Source organism: Bactrocera neohumeralis, chromosome 2 (assembly GCF_024586455.1).
Source record: "Bactrocera neohumeralis isolate Rockhampton chromosome 2, APGP_CSIRO_Bneo_wtdbg2-racon-allhic-juicebox.fasta_v2, whole genome shotgun sequence".
In the NCBI taxonomy this organism is placed as follows: domain Eukaryota; kingdom Metazoa; phylum Arthropoda; class Insecta; order Diptera; family Tephritidae; genus Bactrocera; species Bactrocera neohumeralis.
In genome coordinates this window covers 47,639,180-47,655,531 of record NC_065919.1, presented here as the reverse complement: position 1 = coordinate 47,655,531, position 16,352 = coordinate 47,639,180, and the positions used below count along the sequence as shown (strand labels likewise).

Sequence of the window (16,352 nt, the reverse complement as noted above, 5' to 3'; positions counted from 1 at the left end):
GCAGTGAGCCTCTGAACCCTTTCCATTGGCTTCCGATGAAATTCAGCATACTCGTCATTGCTTTACATCAACGGTGTTTTTTCGCATCAGAAAACAATGTTCTCTCAAAAAATTTGTTTTCAAAATCAGTAGAGACCAATAACTTAAGAACCCTTGGATGAAAGTTTATTAAATTATGACAGTATTCTTGTTAAGGTAGGCAAGTCTTAGCTAAATGTAAGGCAAGTGAGTAAGTCCGGCCGAAGATTAGTAGTTAGTACTTTTACCATTAGAACATGAGATTAAAAATTGTACTGTTTTTCAATGGCAATGTTAAAATTAAAAAAAAATAATGTGATCCTTAACTTACCTGTAAGTATACCAGATCTTTACTACCACCCAGTCAGTAATAGGAAGAGTGACCGGCAAACCTTTTTGAAATGAGGAGCATCGGGAAATAAATCCTATTCTCATTGTGAATGCAGTCATTGGTGCGACTCTTTTACCATAAGCATTCATTATTAGCAAATAGACAACAAATTAGCATGCGCATGCGCCTCCTTTTAATCCATTGTCAAACATTCTGAACAGTTAAAGAAGTAGCTCATTCGCGACAAATATACGTAAGTAGATTAGGAACTAAAAACACTTACATACGTACATAAACTGTTAGGTATATTCGAAAGAAGAACATCAACATGTTTAAAAACAAAGATATTGTGCACAGATATTGCAAATGAGTGTACATTCCCTTAACAACTAAATAAATTCGCACAATCGGCTTACGATTTATTTTAGTGCAACTCTGTTTACACTACTAATCTAGTCTTGTTTTATAAACAATAAACAATATTTACAACTATTATGTATACTAAGAGTTTTAAATAGCAAGAAGCACTTAGCTACAACTATTGGATATTTCATGGGATGCAAGAAGGTGCATAAGAATACTGTCACATTACTAATGTCTTTCGTTTGCTCAAAACTTTAGATTAAGAAGAGTGCAACAATATACTATATTTATCTATTTACGAACTCATTAGTGGCATGCTTATCCTTTGAACAAGAGATTATTAAAGAAAAAAGTAACAAAGGCGTTGCTAAATATCTATTAACGCTGCTCTAGTATAAGTATGGGTATATACTTTCTAATAATCTTGAAACAATATAGTATATGCTTAAGATATAACTAATAGTAATAGTAACAACCGTGAAACACTCGCTATAAATATGCTTTATTTCGAATATATTCCTAAACCACCTCATAGATAAACAATTTGCCCACATTGAAGTTGTACTACATGGGCTGAAAAGTCTTTGATCTTTGCTGAGATCGCGCCAAATAAATTTTGAACTATTTACATTGGCTTAGAGTACCAATCTCAACTATAATTCTTTCAAAGTTTCATGGAATTTCATAAGAACGTTCTGAATTTAATTCTGCTATATCTAATAAAATGGAACACTCCCAATTCAACTTCTTGATAAATATTACTTCAAATCTGTCCCAGTTAACTATCAATCACTAGTTTGCTGAATTTCTAATTTCTTTACATTGACGAATATCGGGAATCGCTGCGGCTCACTGAGCTTCTGATATGCCAGTTACATAAATAGAAAGAATTGCGCTAATCCCCTAGCCAACCCAATGTATTTGTTAGATTGGGTTTCAAGAGACTATTTTTTCCTTCCCAGACTCACAAATTTTCTGACTAGAAAAATATTACGCTCCAATGAGGAGTTGAAAATGGAAGTAAATAATGCCTATCATAAAGACCTCGAAGCTTAATACTAAAAAGAGCGACGTGATGTTAAATAAAAAAAAAATCTAATATATTTGGTCAAAATTGGTTCTGTTTTTTCTTTCAGATAATTTTTTTCCATTTATAATTTGAACAAGATTTCGGCCAAATGGTCAGAACGGTTCTGCTTGCATATTTGCACCCACTTTCGCCAATTTTCAATGACTCGCTGCAGAATTTTGGCTGAAATTTCCGTATCCGTAGAGAAAATAATTTAGAAAATAATCGCTGGGCCATTTCTCGAAATTAACGAGTGCCCAAAATTTGCACGCATTCTGTCCATGTTTAGACTTGAAACTGCGTACCGTCATGTTGAAAATTGAGATCGTCCGGATCGATTTCACTGAATTCCGAGAAAAAAGACCGTCAACATCGTGTTATGTTGATGGTAACGGCATTTTTTGCCTCACTTCGAAAGAATTAAGGCTCGAAGTACTATTCATACCATACCATAATCCGCAGCAAACGTTCAATTATTGGGAATATAATTGCATTTCCTGACCCACAAGAGAATGACTCATCTCAATAGCCATATTTTTTTTGATGATGACGCCATTAGTTAACGAACTTGAATATTCGTAATAATCTTGGACAATTTCCAAGCGTTATAGCAAAGTGAAACGTGACAAGATAAAATAGTAAACTTTACTGAACACAATGACAAACAAACATGGCCGCCATGAGTAATTAAAATCTTGTCATCCCTATTGGTAAACAGTTTAGATTACTCTGGATGATGTCGAAGGAAAAAGCTACAATTTCATTCAAATATAAAACGTGCTCTAATTGTTTGAAGAAAAAAAAAGAAATATTTTACTTGTATGCGCACACATACATATATTTCTATATATTTATATGCATCTATTATACATACTATACATAAATAAATATCTATATATATATATATATATATATATATAAATATGCCGATATGTATCTCTTTACAACAAATAGATATATACCTAAACACATACATACATATGTATTTATTTTTCACCATTTTATTTGTTGAAAAATTTTGCCAAACCTCCAGGAGTTTTTCTCAATATTTCACATTATTTAGCGATACCATTCGCCACTATTTCGCTTCGTTTCTGCCTCAATGACAGCCATGAGCTGGATCTGCGAATCAACTTTCCGTCCGTAATACAGTAAGCTGCTATCAATTTCGTCCGGTGCATCTACCAAATGTATTAACCAACCATATTTTTGATTCTCCGTAATCGGTGCTAGCGAACGATTTTTTAAAGCATTGGAACGTTGTTTGCTAATCAAATCCACATAGTGATTCACTTTTGGCGAGTTTAAGAGCTTCGGATCGCAATCAAATGACTCATGACGGGCGTAGAATTTTTCCGTTAATGCTTTTATCCGATAATTTGGACGAAAATAGTTGTCATTGTGGTTAGTATTTTTGGTGTTACAACAGGGCATGCCTTACACAAAATATACAAAAGTTATAAAAATTATAAAAATGTATGTAAATAGAAAATCGTAAAAAAATCGGCGCGAGAGAGCAATTTATGTATGTTGCTGTCACTTCCAAATTTTTTAATTTTTAAACATGTCAATTGTTTAAGTAGAACATTTTTATACCCGATCATAATATATACAAGGGTATTATGACTTTGCGGCAAAAAATTGCGGTTACGAAGAGCTGACTGTCGTGGGAACATGTTAAAAAAAAATGCTTACATAGGTGTAATCGATCGATCGTTAAAGAAATAGTATTAATAGTGTTTTATGAATATTATTCACCTTGAATCAAGTTGAATCAGTCCCAATATAGTGGCCTTTGCAAACCTGACTAATACCTCAGTGGACCTATATGCGTCGACAATCGCGACGTGTCATTGTTCTAAAAGTAGTTGTTGTTGATACGGTTTTATAATCCACGCTAGAGTGGCACGGTTTAGGCGGTTGTCATCGCGGTCATCTAACGGTACGCCCAGGCAAAATGCTGATTCGACAGTGTCGGATCATAGGGAGGGGGTGTTAGATGAGTGGGGTTTGCTGTCAATACGAAGAGGTGTTTAGAGTCATGTTGCGACTCGTTGCATGCTGGACATATTATACATATATTTGCTATGTCGGGGTCCCACACAATATAAACAAGACTTTGCCTCTGATATTCATCTGTAAGCAATAAAAACTACTGGCAGCTCTGCTTTAACCTGAAAGTCAGTCGAAATCTCTATATTAATTCAGATTGGGATCTTATTTCAGAATTACATACAAATAAATCACCAGACATTTTATAATATATATATTTGACTTATTTAATATTTCACGTGTTCAGTTTACTTTAATATTTTTATTTATTTATTTCTATTTTGTTGACTATTGGGACTTTCTCATTTGGTTTCGAAAAAATTGTCGATTTTTGCTCTTGTCATTATTTTCAAAGAGAGAACAAAGAAACAAAAGCAGTTAAAGTTTTTACGGATTGACATCTTATAAACGCTTTTGAGAATTTTTTCACAATTATGGCGTTCAATAAATTTTTGCGTTTGTCCAACGGCCCCGATATGCCGGCTTTTGGCTTAAGATTATCTCAGGTTTGTTGAAAACATAATAAGAATAATAAGCTATGTAATATAAGTATGGATTAGAGGTAAGATTAAACTGAGTTCCAACAGTTTTCCTTCTCTTTTGTGAAATAATATTGTTAAACTAACGTCTCGAGAATACATATTTATACCGTTTACTTAATACCTGATTTTCATCTAGGTGAAAAGAGATGACGTTAGTGTGGTTTTAAATGATGCCATCGAAGCCGGTTATCGTCTGTTTGAAACTTCGCCGTCCTATAATAATCAGAGTGATGTTGGAGATGTCTTGACCGCTTGGTTAAAGGGAAATAAAATTAGACGAGAGGAACTTTTTATTGTGACTAATCTACCTGTTTCAAGTAAGTTAGCAGTTTGTGCAAAAAAAAAAAATATGTAAACGATTCTTTTGCAGACAACAGGCCCCATGAAGTTGAAGACACGCTAAAAGAGTCTTTAAAGAAACTAAAACTAGATTATGTTGATTTGTATTTAGTGGAAGCTCCATTTGCAATTAAAATGGAAAATGAAGAAGTTTTTAAGCGAGACAGCGCTGGCAATGCTTTATTAGAGGAAGCAACCGACCATGTGGCCATTTGGGAGGTCGGTATTCGATGACTAAAAACTTATGTTCGAAAAATTATGATCATTTAAAACTTTTAGATCATGGAAGAATTGATGAGTACCGGTTTGACCAAATCCATTGGTTTAGGAAATTTTAATGTCGATCAAATACAACATATTGTAGAAACCAGAAAGATGATACCACACGTTTTGCAAGTACATTGAAAGCACCAAAAAATTTCTTCCGGTTATAATGTTATGGATATCTCTACTTACAGATTGAATATCATGTATATTTGCAACAACCGGAACTTATAGACTATTGCAGAAGAGCCAACATCACCTTATTAACCTATGCAGCACTGGGCGCTGTAAATAAGCCCGACAAATACCAAAGAGTATCTGTGCAAGATAAAGACGAAATTCCTATTTTGGATCTACCGGAATTACGTGAAATCGCTGCAGCACACAAAAAAACACCGGCACAAGTAGCATTTCGTTGGGTGATTGATAAGAAAATGGCACTGACCGTGAAAAGTTCAAACAATGAAAGAATACGCTCGAATATTGATATTTTCGACTTTTCACTTACCAAAGAGGAAATGGAGAAGCTGAATGCATTAGATAGGAATAGGCGTTTTGTGGACTTCTCGCAGTATAAAGGGTAAATATTATACGTTTTAATTATTGAAAAATGTGTATATTTTTAACATATTACTTTTTGGTTTTACAGTATCGAAAAGCATCCAGATTATCCATTTCATACGTAATCTATTTCAAGAACCAAAATAATACATTTTCTCATATGGTGCATTTGTATGGTTTACATATCTTTATGGAATAAATTTTATTTTAATTTCAATAAATAAATAAATTTTATTTTTCAACATAATAAAGTATAAATCTTTATGGGCAATCTTCTCAGCAGCATAGAATATTATCTAAATATTTTATTGAAATAAAGGGTGATCCACTTCGAGATTCCCTACTTGTTTTTAAGATAACTCACAGAAACTTTTAATTAAATGGGGAATGTTTATTATCATTCGAATGAACATTCTTTGGCATTTATTTTTTGGAATTAAGTTTTTTAAATGTAGGCCAATAACTCACTCGAGCATTTCGACTGGTAACTGGCTAATGACACGCGTAATGTTTTCTTTGGACTTTGGACTTTACATATCCCCACAGGAAAAAGTCTACCGGTGTGTTATCTCACGATATTCGTGGTCGATCGTCTGCCCCATAACGAGAAATTATTTGATCACCGTAGTGTCCTCTCAATAAATTCATTGATTGATGCAATGTGTGGGAAGTGGCACCATCTGGTTGAAACCAAATGTGGACCGATGCCGTTTTTTTTTTTCTGGATGAAAATGCAGCTTTTGAATCTCTTCAAGTTGCTCTTCGTCTCAAATGAGACAATTTTAGCTCATCCTTGAAGAAAATTTGGCTCGAAAACGTTGGAACTTCTTGAAACTTTTCAAGAGCTCATAGAGCGAAGCGTTGTCGCTTGGGAAGGTTGAACGGCTTCAGTTCTTGCAGAAGCTGTATTTTTTACCAAGTCGTATGTCAGTCCGAGTTGCTGAGAACGGCGGCGAATCGACTCTGCACGGTCTTCGTGTACAATCTCAGCTTCCACTGCTATATTTTCTTCACTGCGTGCTGAACGTGGTCTATTTGGTCGAATGTCATCCAATAATGAATGCTGGGTCTCACGATGGTTGATGGGGCTGCGAATAGTACGCCCTGTAGGCTGATTATATTGACTATAAGCTGGTGAAGCGTGTGAAACACATTCTTTATAGGACGTGAATATTCGTAATAAAGTTAAACGATTTGTAGACGTTGCTCAGAAGGAAGTCTTTCCTCGATTAAATGCCAGAAAATATTGAAAAAAATGACAGCTTGAAACGACTCACGCGTGATCTGTCAAGAAAGGCTATTGAAAATGTACCTCTACTAGATCGCCCGTTATTGAATTCCAAATTTATAAAAAATTCCTGATTCCTGAATTTTGTTCGAAGCATTCAAGTATTCATTAAAAGATTAAACCTTTCATTTTTCATTCTGTACTCGAGTACTGGACATTTTTTTCACCGGATTCAATTTTACTCTGTGGAATAGCAACGAAACTGAAACAAATATATTCAGTTATGGATTAAATAAAGTTAGATCAATCAATTTTTCATATTAGACAATTATGGGATATAGTTGCCATACAAACAGACCAATCAAAATCCAGTTCTTGAATGAAAAACTTTTTTTTAACGAGATAGCTTCATGAAATTTAGCATGATTTATTTTCCAAGCAACGGATTGTTGGGTTAAACCACTATAGTATATAGCTGATATACAAACTAATTCTTTCTTTCAAATAATTTTTCAAAAGTTTATGTATAAATATCGTAATATGAAAAAATATAAAAAATATGCTTAAGCCCTTAAGGTGAAACTTTATTTTATTTTTTTTGAACACACCACTTTAGAAAACGGAACGTCGTTTTTCGACATTCTACGACGATTTTATAAACAAAAGAAAAACAATATCATTCAAAAATAAAAAAAGAAACAGCAAATTATTAAGCAATTTTAAATTTGAATTGAGTGAAGCACATCGACAGCGTATTTTGGCATTAATTTTATTTGAAAAGTGCTCATTTGCTTTATTCAATAGATGACTGTACCGTTTTCCTTAACGTTAAATGATGGCAACAAAATGCCATCAATCGGAGTTAACACGTGGAATGTTAGTGTTAAAAATTAACAATTATGGAAATAAATATTCATATACATTTTCAGCTTGATATCGAAGATTTGGATTTCGTCATAAAGGAGGCGTTATATGTGGGGTTTCGCCACATAGACACATCGGTTTTCAATTTAAACGAAAGACTATTGGGAAAAGTGTTGAAAAAACTCATGGATGAAGGCAAAGTGCAGCGATCAGATTTATTTATTACCACAAAGCTTCCTCCTACAGGTATACATGAACTGAATATGTGCTTAACACGACGAACATCAGATCACAGTATGGCTATATACTTGTATACCTATAAAAACCAGTGAAAATTTATTTTAAATATCGATGTTATAAATACGAATTTTCGTTCGTCAAAATTCTTCACAAGAATCGCTCGTTGAAAATGTCACAGTAGTTAGTAATTGCTGTAACGATAATTCGTTCTTCAAACTATTTGGCGTTCTCGTAGTGCTTACGGGAGGATATTAAGACTATTTCATTTCACTCCTCATTATAAGAACGCCGACGGGACTTGTGAAAAATAAAAATGCAAATACTTCCTTAAAGGACTGGATTTTGACCGGTTAGCTTCTATTGCAGCTACATACGTAGTGTATGCTATAATGAAGCGATCTGAACAATTTCTTCGCAGATTGCTCTGTCATCTTTGATAATAAGACATGCCAAATATATTAAAGATAGTTTGTCAATTGAAAAAATGCCATATAAACACTTGATTTCGATCGTTAAGTATGCATGATAGCCATATGCTACCATCATAAAAACGCCTTTAGAGAATCGCTTTGGCACCTACATATGTACTATAGTGGTCCGCTATAGGCGGTTCCGTAAACGAGTAGCTTCTTGGGAAGAAAAAGCTCAGATCGATATCTCAAAAATTAAGTTCGCGTAGACACCGACAGACGGATGGATGTAAAAACATACCTTTATGTCTTTAGATATTCTTTTTTTTTTTCAAAATCTAACACTGAAAGGAGTTATAGCCCTTCAGTGAAGAATTTATAATTTGAATATAAATTTATTTTTCGTACTTTTCTTTTTTTTAAGCTAATAAACCCGAATTTGTGGAGACCGCAATGCTACAATCGTTGCATAACTTACAGCTGGAATATATTGATCTATATCTGATACAGTTGCCCGTTACATTAATGCATGACGAGAGTTTCGAAGTGATAAAACGGCAAAAGGATGGCTTAGTTTGCTTGGATAATACGGACCATATACTTGTTTGGAAGGTAATGTACGTACATACTTCATTTCTATATGATAAGAACGATCCATTCAATTTATACAACAAGCTTTTGAAATGAGATGATAGTGTTTTCGCCCCTAAAATTTGTCAACTGTTTGAAAAAAAGAAAAAAAACTTTATATTTTACAAAATACCTTCCCATAAAAAATGCTTTTCAAATTTATGTTAACCAACTTCATAATAACTTTTGACGTTACTTGCAGCAAATGGAAGATCTGGTCATAAAAGGCTTGACAAAGTCAATTGGTTTGGCTAATTTTAACCAAAATCAAATCACCAATATACTATGTAATTGTAGTATTCCACCCGCTGTTCTACAGGTGTGCCCCTTCACTCGAAAAACTCCATGTATTTAATATTGCTTTACGGTTATATTCATGTTACAGATCGAATATCACATATATCTGCAACAACCCGAATTACTGAAATTTTGTCAGTTGCATAATATTACAATAACATCATTTGCCTCACTCGGTACGCATGATATGCTATCTTCCAATTATTTTATGACTAAACGCACGCGTTTGCCGAGCTTGCTGGAAGTGCCCGAAGTGCGAGAAATCGCTAAAAAATATAACAAGACCGAATCACAAATACTTATGCGTTGGATTTTAGAGAAACAGCTCTCGGCTTTATTGCGAATGCACAACTCCGGTCGTATGCATGAAATTATGGGCATATTTGAGTTTTCCATCGGAAGTCATGATATAAGAAAACTGGATGCCTTAGATAGAAACATACGTACCGTAGACTTTGGCTTTTTGAATGGGTGAGTTAATTCATACAGGGTGCGTCAACTTTTAAGTCGTTATGGTGATATTGTGTAGATTTGAAGTTATGATTTCGGTTCGAATATTTCTTGAGCTCGTCGTTGGCCCGAGGAATACCGGCGTATACTTTGCCTGTGAAATAAATTAGATGACGCAACCTGTAGTAACGTGTTATATCCCGATTATTGGGTTAAATGCTTCTCAATAATCTTGTTGTACTTCTTTTCAGCATTGAAAATCATCCTCAGTATCCTTTCTAAATAAAATGTACTTTGGGTATACAATAATATGAAATAAATTATACCTAATCATTTGTATAACAATTGTGATATTTGCAAATTAATATAACGGGTGATCAAGTAGAGGTACTTTTATCAATAGCTTTTTGTTTTACAGATCACGCATGAGTCGTGTCCAGTTGTCATGCTACTTTCGTTTAGTATTGCAACTGCAATTTTCATTTCGAAAATTCACGATCTGTAAGAATGTGTTTCGTGCGCTTCGGTCAGCTTATGATCAACATACACGGAGCGTGTTATTCGCAACACCGTCACCCATCTCGAGACCCAGCATTCATTATTGAATAATATTCGACCGAATAGACAACGTTCAGAACGCAGTGAAGAAAATATAGTAGCCATAGCTAAGAGTTTATACGAAGAGCGTGGAGAGTCGATTCGGCGACGTTCGCAGCAACTCGGACTGACGCATGGAATGACTTGGCGCATTTTACATCGAGATCTCAAATTGAAAGCATACAAACAACAGCTTCTGCAAGAACTGAAGCCGCCCGACTTTCCCAAGCAATATCGCACCGCTCTATGAGCTCTTGAAAAGTTCCAATTTCAAGAAGATCCGACATTTTCGAGCCAATTTGTGTTCAGCGATGAGACCCATTTCTGGCTCAATGTGTATGTAAACATGGACGAAGAGCAACCTGAAGGGATTTAAGAGCTGCCATTTCATCCTGAAAAACAACGGTTTGTTGTGGTTTGTGGGCCGGTGGAATCATCGGTCCATATTTTCTTCAAAACTGATGTCAGTGCGAACGTAACCGTGAATGGCAATCGTTGTCGCGCCATGATAAGTGACTATTTGATGCCTGAAATTGTAAAATCGTGAGCTCGGCGACATTTGCTTTCAACAAGACGATGCCACTTCCCAAAACATGTGGACAATCCCGCCTCGATTCAGGCTTTGGAGCAAAACATCACGCGCGTCATTCGTCAGCTACCAGTTGAAATGCTCGAGCGAATCATCGAAAATTGGATTCAACGGATGGAGCACATGAGATGTAACTGCGGTCAACATTTGAAGGGGAGTAATTTTTTCTGAAAATAGATGCTAAAGAATGTTCTTTCCAAATAAATATTTCCTACTAAATTTGAAGTTTCTGGGTTTTTTCTTGAAAAAAATTTGAAACCTTGAAATACTAGGTACATATATACTACCTCAAAGTACAGTGCGAAATCAGTTAGTAACCACGCCTTCATCCCACCTAACGATACTGTTTGAAACTCTTAGGTATGATAACTTCAAAAAGTAGCGCAAGCTAATTGTTGATTAAACTATAATCCCTAGTTAATAGGCACCATTTATTTTATATAGAATAAATTAATTTCTCCACTCACCTTATGATTTATAGCATACAATTTGCTGTGAAACAGTTATAAACTTGAAATACAAGTATGTGAAATTTGTACTATAAACAAACCTAAATTTTTGTGAATGAAAACGTGACGCTTTAAGCTAATATCATCTAGACGCTTATACTATACATACAAATATGGTGTTATAAAGTGGCTGTTTAATCAGAAGTAACAAATGTTTCACTAAAGAATATGACACATGTGTTTATTTTATCAATACAAATATAACATATTTTCTCAAGGAGCGCTTGTGGGCGCTGGAATTTTCCTTGCCATCTGGGCTAAATAATTAAGCGTGTACGTAAGTAAACATTGGGAGGAAACAATCGCCAACTTTTTGCAATAATTTTAATATACATATTTTATAAATAGAAATAGTTTTCTGTCATATTCTGGAATACTTAACTTCCAGCTGTTCATTTTCTAAGTCAGTTCTTATTGTAAACATACCACAGAATATTTGACCCTGGATAATGGGAGAGATGAACATGTGAATTGGGAATGTTTAAGAGTGGATCTAGTTTCACTTGTATTCAATAGAAAATATCTTACGATATCTCTATGAAACTAATATATTTCAGTACTGAAACTATGACATAAACCCGATGAAATTGTATCGGTTTCTTAGATTTTATATCTCGTTAGCGGTTTAAATCAAATTTAGTATTCAACATTGTCAAAATATAGCATTAGTACTAATCATAAATATTAACGCACATAGTAGTAACTCTTTCAAAAATATGTGAAATTTGTGTGCGTTTTCCACTGATCAGGTTCTAGACCCCTTTCTATGGAACCTAATGTATGATGGAATGCTCAATAGCACCCCATCCACCACCAACCAAAAGACATTAAATTAATCGGTTACGCAGACGACCTTATTGTGGTAGCAGTGGCTAAACAGCTAGATGATCTCCATAGCAAATCCTATGAGTGCATAAACAATGGTACTCCTCAATGAGTTTACAACCGGCTGAGCGAAAGACAGAAGTCTTGTTCATAAGTACTAGAAAAGTGAAGGAAAGTATATCGTTCAGCATAGGGGAGTGTGAGATTAATTCACAGCCACAACTAAAGTATCTGGGAGTAATATGTAATAGACTCAAGGCTCAAATTAATGGATCAACTAGAATACGCTGCTGGTAAAGCGAATAAAATCCTAAACGCCTTTTCAAAAATCATGGCAAAAAGAGGCTAAGTGCGTTTCAGTCGGCGATTTTTACTCGCAAAGATAATGAAATCGGTTGTATGCGACTCCAATATGAGTCCAGGCGCTAGGCATTTGAGCATGCTGCTGAAGTAATAGCCAGTACGATGCCCATTTACTTCTGGAGTGACGAATACGAGCGGGTATACAATTTATCAGAGCCGTCTCACTTAAACAACCGTGGACCGACTGACTGATACAGAACATCCATTCGTGGATAGACTGACGACATGGGGACCTGGATTTCTACCTAACCCAAATACTAAATGGACATGGGTGCTTTAGAAACTACCTGTACAGATTCCAGCATAATATTAGCTCCAATTGTCCGAGTAGGTTCGGGTTGAAGTTCCGGCTTTTGAAGCTACCATGTACAAAAAAAATAAAAATGGTACTGGGGTCCATGGTATTTGGACCTAGGAAATTGAGCAGTTTTGGTTGGATTTGGTGCGACAATTTTTAGTCATAAGGTGGCATACTTCAAAGGCATGCACAGTTTTATACCGATTTTTTGGTTGGTTCTTAATTTTTATACCGGTAAGTGAAAGAATCAAAGGAATTTAAAATTGTGTTATATGCGAAGTATGCGTGGTTGTAGTTCGCCCATTTTCACACTCTAACATATAAATATGAGAAACATGCCACCTACTAAGTTTAGTCGATTCGGCCAAGCGGGTCCCGAAATATTTGATTTCACTTTAAATTAATACTCACTGATCCCAACGGGGTTAGATTGTCGAAAAAATAGCCCTTGGGCGAATAAACTCCGGGTCAATTCCGGTGCGTAGAACCGACTGTCGTGGGAATTGATGTGATTTCACTTAAAAGAGGGCGGTGCCAGGCTCCTCGTCCAATTTTGACACTGGCTCATAGAAAGGTTAAATTTCATGCTTCTGAAGTTTTTGCTCACTGATCTATCGCGCTTTTATTAGTTTTTAACAGTACCGTTATGTGGGGAGTTACCGGGCTTATTATTTGATTTCTTTTTCTCACTTTCGGTAGGGGTTGATATAAAATTTATCTTGAGAGAATTCAGTTATATTTTAATTTGGTGCTTAGTTAAAACACTTTATACATTTTCCTTTAATGGCGTTTTGTGGGCGTGATAGTGGTTTTGTAAAATGTGCAGAAATTAATCAATAACCTTTTAAAAAATCAATTGACTCAAAAGGTCACACGACCTTGGGAACATCTGTCAATATCTCAAGCTATGTATTACTCCTTTTTCGTGTGTTAAAATTTGATTTGGTGAATGCGTAAAATTGATCTAGTTGACTCAACGACAGCTGTTATTTTTTCATAAATAGAAAGCTTCAATTTCAAACTGTTGATGCACTCAAGCTCATTCTTATGCAAATTGTTTAATTATCCCATTATTTTATATTCAAACACACGCACATAAATATTTATATTTGTACGTATGTATGTGAGACTATTTGCGAAGGCACCGATAAAAGTTCGAAGTCAACTACTGATAGGGTAGTTTGACAAAAGGTTCAATTAGTTTTTGGTTAGGTTAGGCCAGTCGAGAGCCCTAACAGCTGACGCTATTATTTTGGAGTATTTGTTCAAAAATATATTCATATTAAAAAATATCAAATCAAAAATTAGCGAACGTTTAAAAAAAGACAAACTTATTTACCACAAAATTACGAGTAAATTATTTGTCAAAAAGTTTGCAAAAATTAAAATACTCTTACGTGGTTTATTAGATAATCTAACTGTGAAGCCAGAGCTTAAATTTTGATTTGATGCGGGCGACAGTCTCCGAGTACTTTCCTCACTCGTTTTGGAGAAACTAACTATCCCATTAAGAGGTTAAAATATTATTATTGTTAGTAATATTCATATATTTTAATTACTTAAAATTAAATGTCATTCTATAAAAAGGCTCAATAAATTACAAAACGGCTATCAACAATTAAGTTGAGCTCAATTTCTTTACTGTAAGGGTGCCATATTTACTCATAAATGACTTCCGTTTTAGACACATGTTCACGTCCCCAGAGAAGTTTATGTATGAAACAAAAAACTATGAAATTTTAAAATGCCTATAATTGATTTTTGCCCTCACCAGCTCACTGGCTAAAATGGCATAAATTATTCACACCTTAGAACCTAAAAAAACACAAATTGCTTGCAAAATTACTTTAATTGTTTCAATATTGCACGAATAATCCAAAGCATGAAATCAATTACAATAAACATTAGGGTGAACTTATTAAATATAATATTATCTAGCTTGACAATAATATAAGAAGGCTCTTAATCTTGGATAGTAAGGATATTAGTAATAAATGTGTAAAGGATTGATGTTAGATAAATAATACAAATATTTTATTAAAACTATTTTCTTATTATTATTGTTATTTTTGTTAATAAATATTTTTTATGCTGAAATTACATGGAAAATTAATTTTTTTTTATATAAATTGTGACAAAAGAGTAACCGGAAATTGTAATTTAAACTCCACGGCTAAATTATATTTCAAAAAAAATTTATTTTGCTAAGTTGGTAGGACTGTCCTTAATTACTATGCCAATTATGAGTGCTATCTGTCAACCAGATAGTTAACAGCAGCTGCTTAAGTCGGTACACCTCATTAGTGATTTGTGATTTTTACAATGGATAAAAATATCAAACAAAGAATTTGTCTCAAATTTTGTATTTCTAACTAAATTTCGTGTGCGTAATCGTTGCGAATGTTGGGAAAGGCTTACGGTGATCCAGTTTTATCAAAAACACAAGCCTACGGGTGGAACAAAGCCTTAAAAGATGGTCGAGAGATCGTTGAAGACATGCCTCGTTCTGGACGACCTTCGACCACTTCAACTGATAAACATATTGAAAAAGTGAAGGGTATGTGCTTAAAAATCAGTCAGGCAAGTGTTAGAGAGATGACAAGAGAGCTCGACATCGCGAGTCCGTTCGAACGATTTTCATGGATATTTTAGGTATGAAGCGCGTTCTTGCTCGACTCGTCCCGATAAGGCTGAATTTTATTCAAAAAGAGTGCCGTAAACAGGTCTCTTTAGACATGCTTGATCGTGCGAATTCCTATCCCACATTCATGGAGATTATTATAATTAGAGATGAGATATGGGTTTGTTAGTTTGACATGCAAACAAGTCAACAATCATTGGAATGGAGGGAAAAAATGTGCCGAAACCAAAAAAATCATTCATTGTTTCTTTTTCGATATTCGTTGTTTGGTGCATAGTGAATTTATTCCCGAAGGAAAGACGGTCAATAAGGAGTTCTCTTTGGCTGTATTGAGGCGTTTAAGAACATCCGTCGAAAACGGCCGGAATTGTGGAAGAACAATTCACTGATGATACACCATCTCATTGAGCCACGATTGTGATCGAATTTAAAGCCAAAAACGCAATGAATACCATCGATCAACCATCGTATTCACCAGATTTAGCGCCGTGTAATTTTTTCTTGTTCCCCAAACTGAAATTACGGCTTTGTGGAATTCCTTTTCACTCGATTGAAGAGATAAAACAAAATTCGCTGAAGGAGTGGTTCTCGAAACACTTTGGAAAAATTCGCTGGCATAAGTGTATTACATCTGGTGGGGATTACTTCTATGCGACAAAATAAATATTGATTAATAATCAAATATTTTGCGTTTTATTTACAATTTCTGGGTACTTTTTTTTCAAAATATTTTTAACTTTTTATTATTCAAATCAATTTAGTTAAAGTTCTATCTGGAGATAGAAGAGCAAACAGCTCAAGATTTTCTGGGGCGCAACAGAAAAGGTCACTATTTTCAAATTGAAGTTCACTACATAAATTTGTAAAAATTA

At 34.6% G+C, this 16,352-nt stretch overlaps 2 protein-coding genes across 2 annotated transcripts; both read left to right on the top strand.

Annotated features, from left to right (window-relative positions):
- The first annotated feature begins 4,138 nt into the window (after nucleotides 1-4,138).
- On the top strand, nucleotides 4,139-5,744 carry LOC126750975 (aldo-keto reductase family 1 member A1-like). The gene is made up of 6 exons (XM_050460856.1): nucleotides 4,139-4,339; nucleotides 4,512-4,692; nucleotides 4,746-4,933; nucleotides 4,994-5,110; nucleotides 5,173-5,558; nucleotides 5,628-5,744. Exons 1-6 carry the CDS (start codon nucleotides 4,268-4,270, stop codon nucleotides 5,662-5,664), a joined length of 981 nt encoding a protein of 326 aa, XP_050316813.1. The 5' UTR covers nucleotides 4,139-4,267; the 3' UTR covers nucleotides 5,665-5,744.
- Nucleotides 5,745-7,571: 1,827 nt separating this feature from the next.
- Nucleotides 7,572-9,940, top strand: LOC126759966 (aldo-keto reductase family 1 member A1-like). The gene is made up of 6 exons (XM_050475300.1): nucleotides 7,572-7,643; nucleotides 7,697-7,877; nucleotides 8,706-8,893; nucleotides 9,114-9,230; nucleotides 9,297-9,679; nucleotides 9,910-9,940. Exons 1-6 carry the CDS (start codon nucleotides 7,572-7,574, stop codon nucleotides 9,938-9,940), a joined length of 972 nt encoding a protein of 323 aa, XP_050331257.1.
- The last annotated feature ends 6,412 nt before the right edge of the window (nucleotides 9,941-16,352 follow it).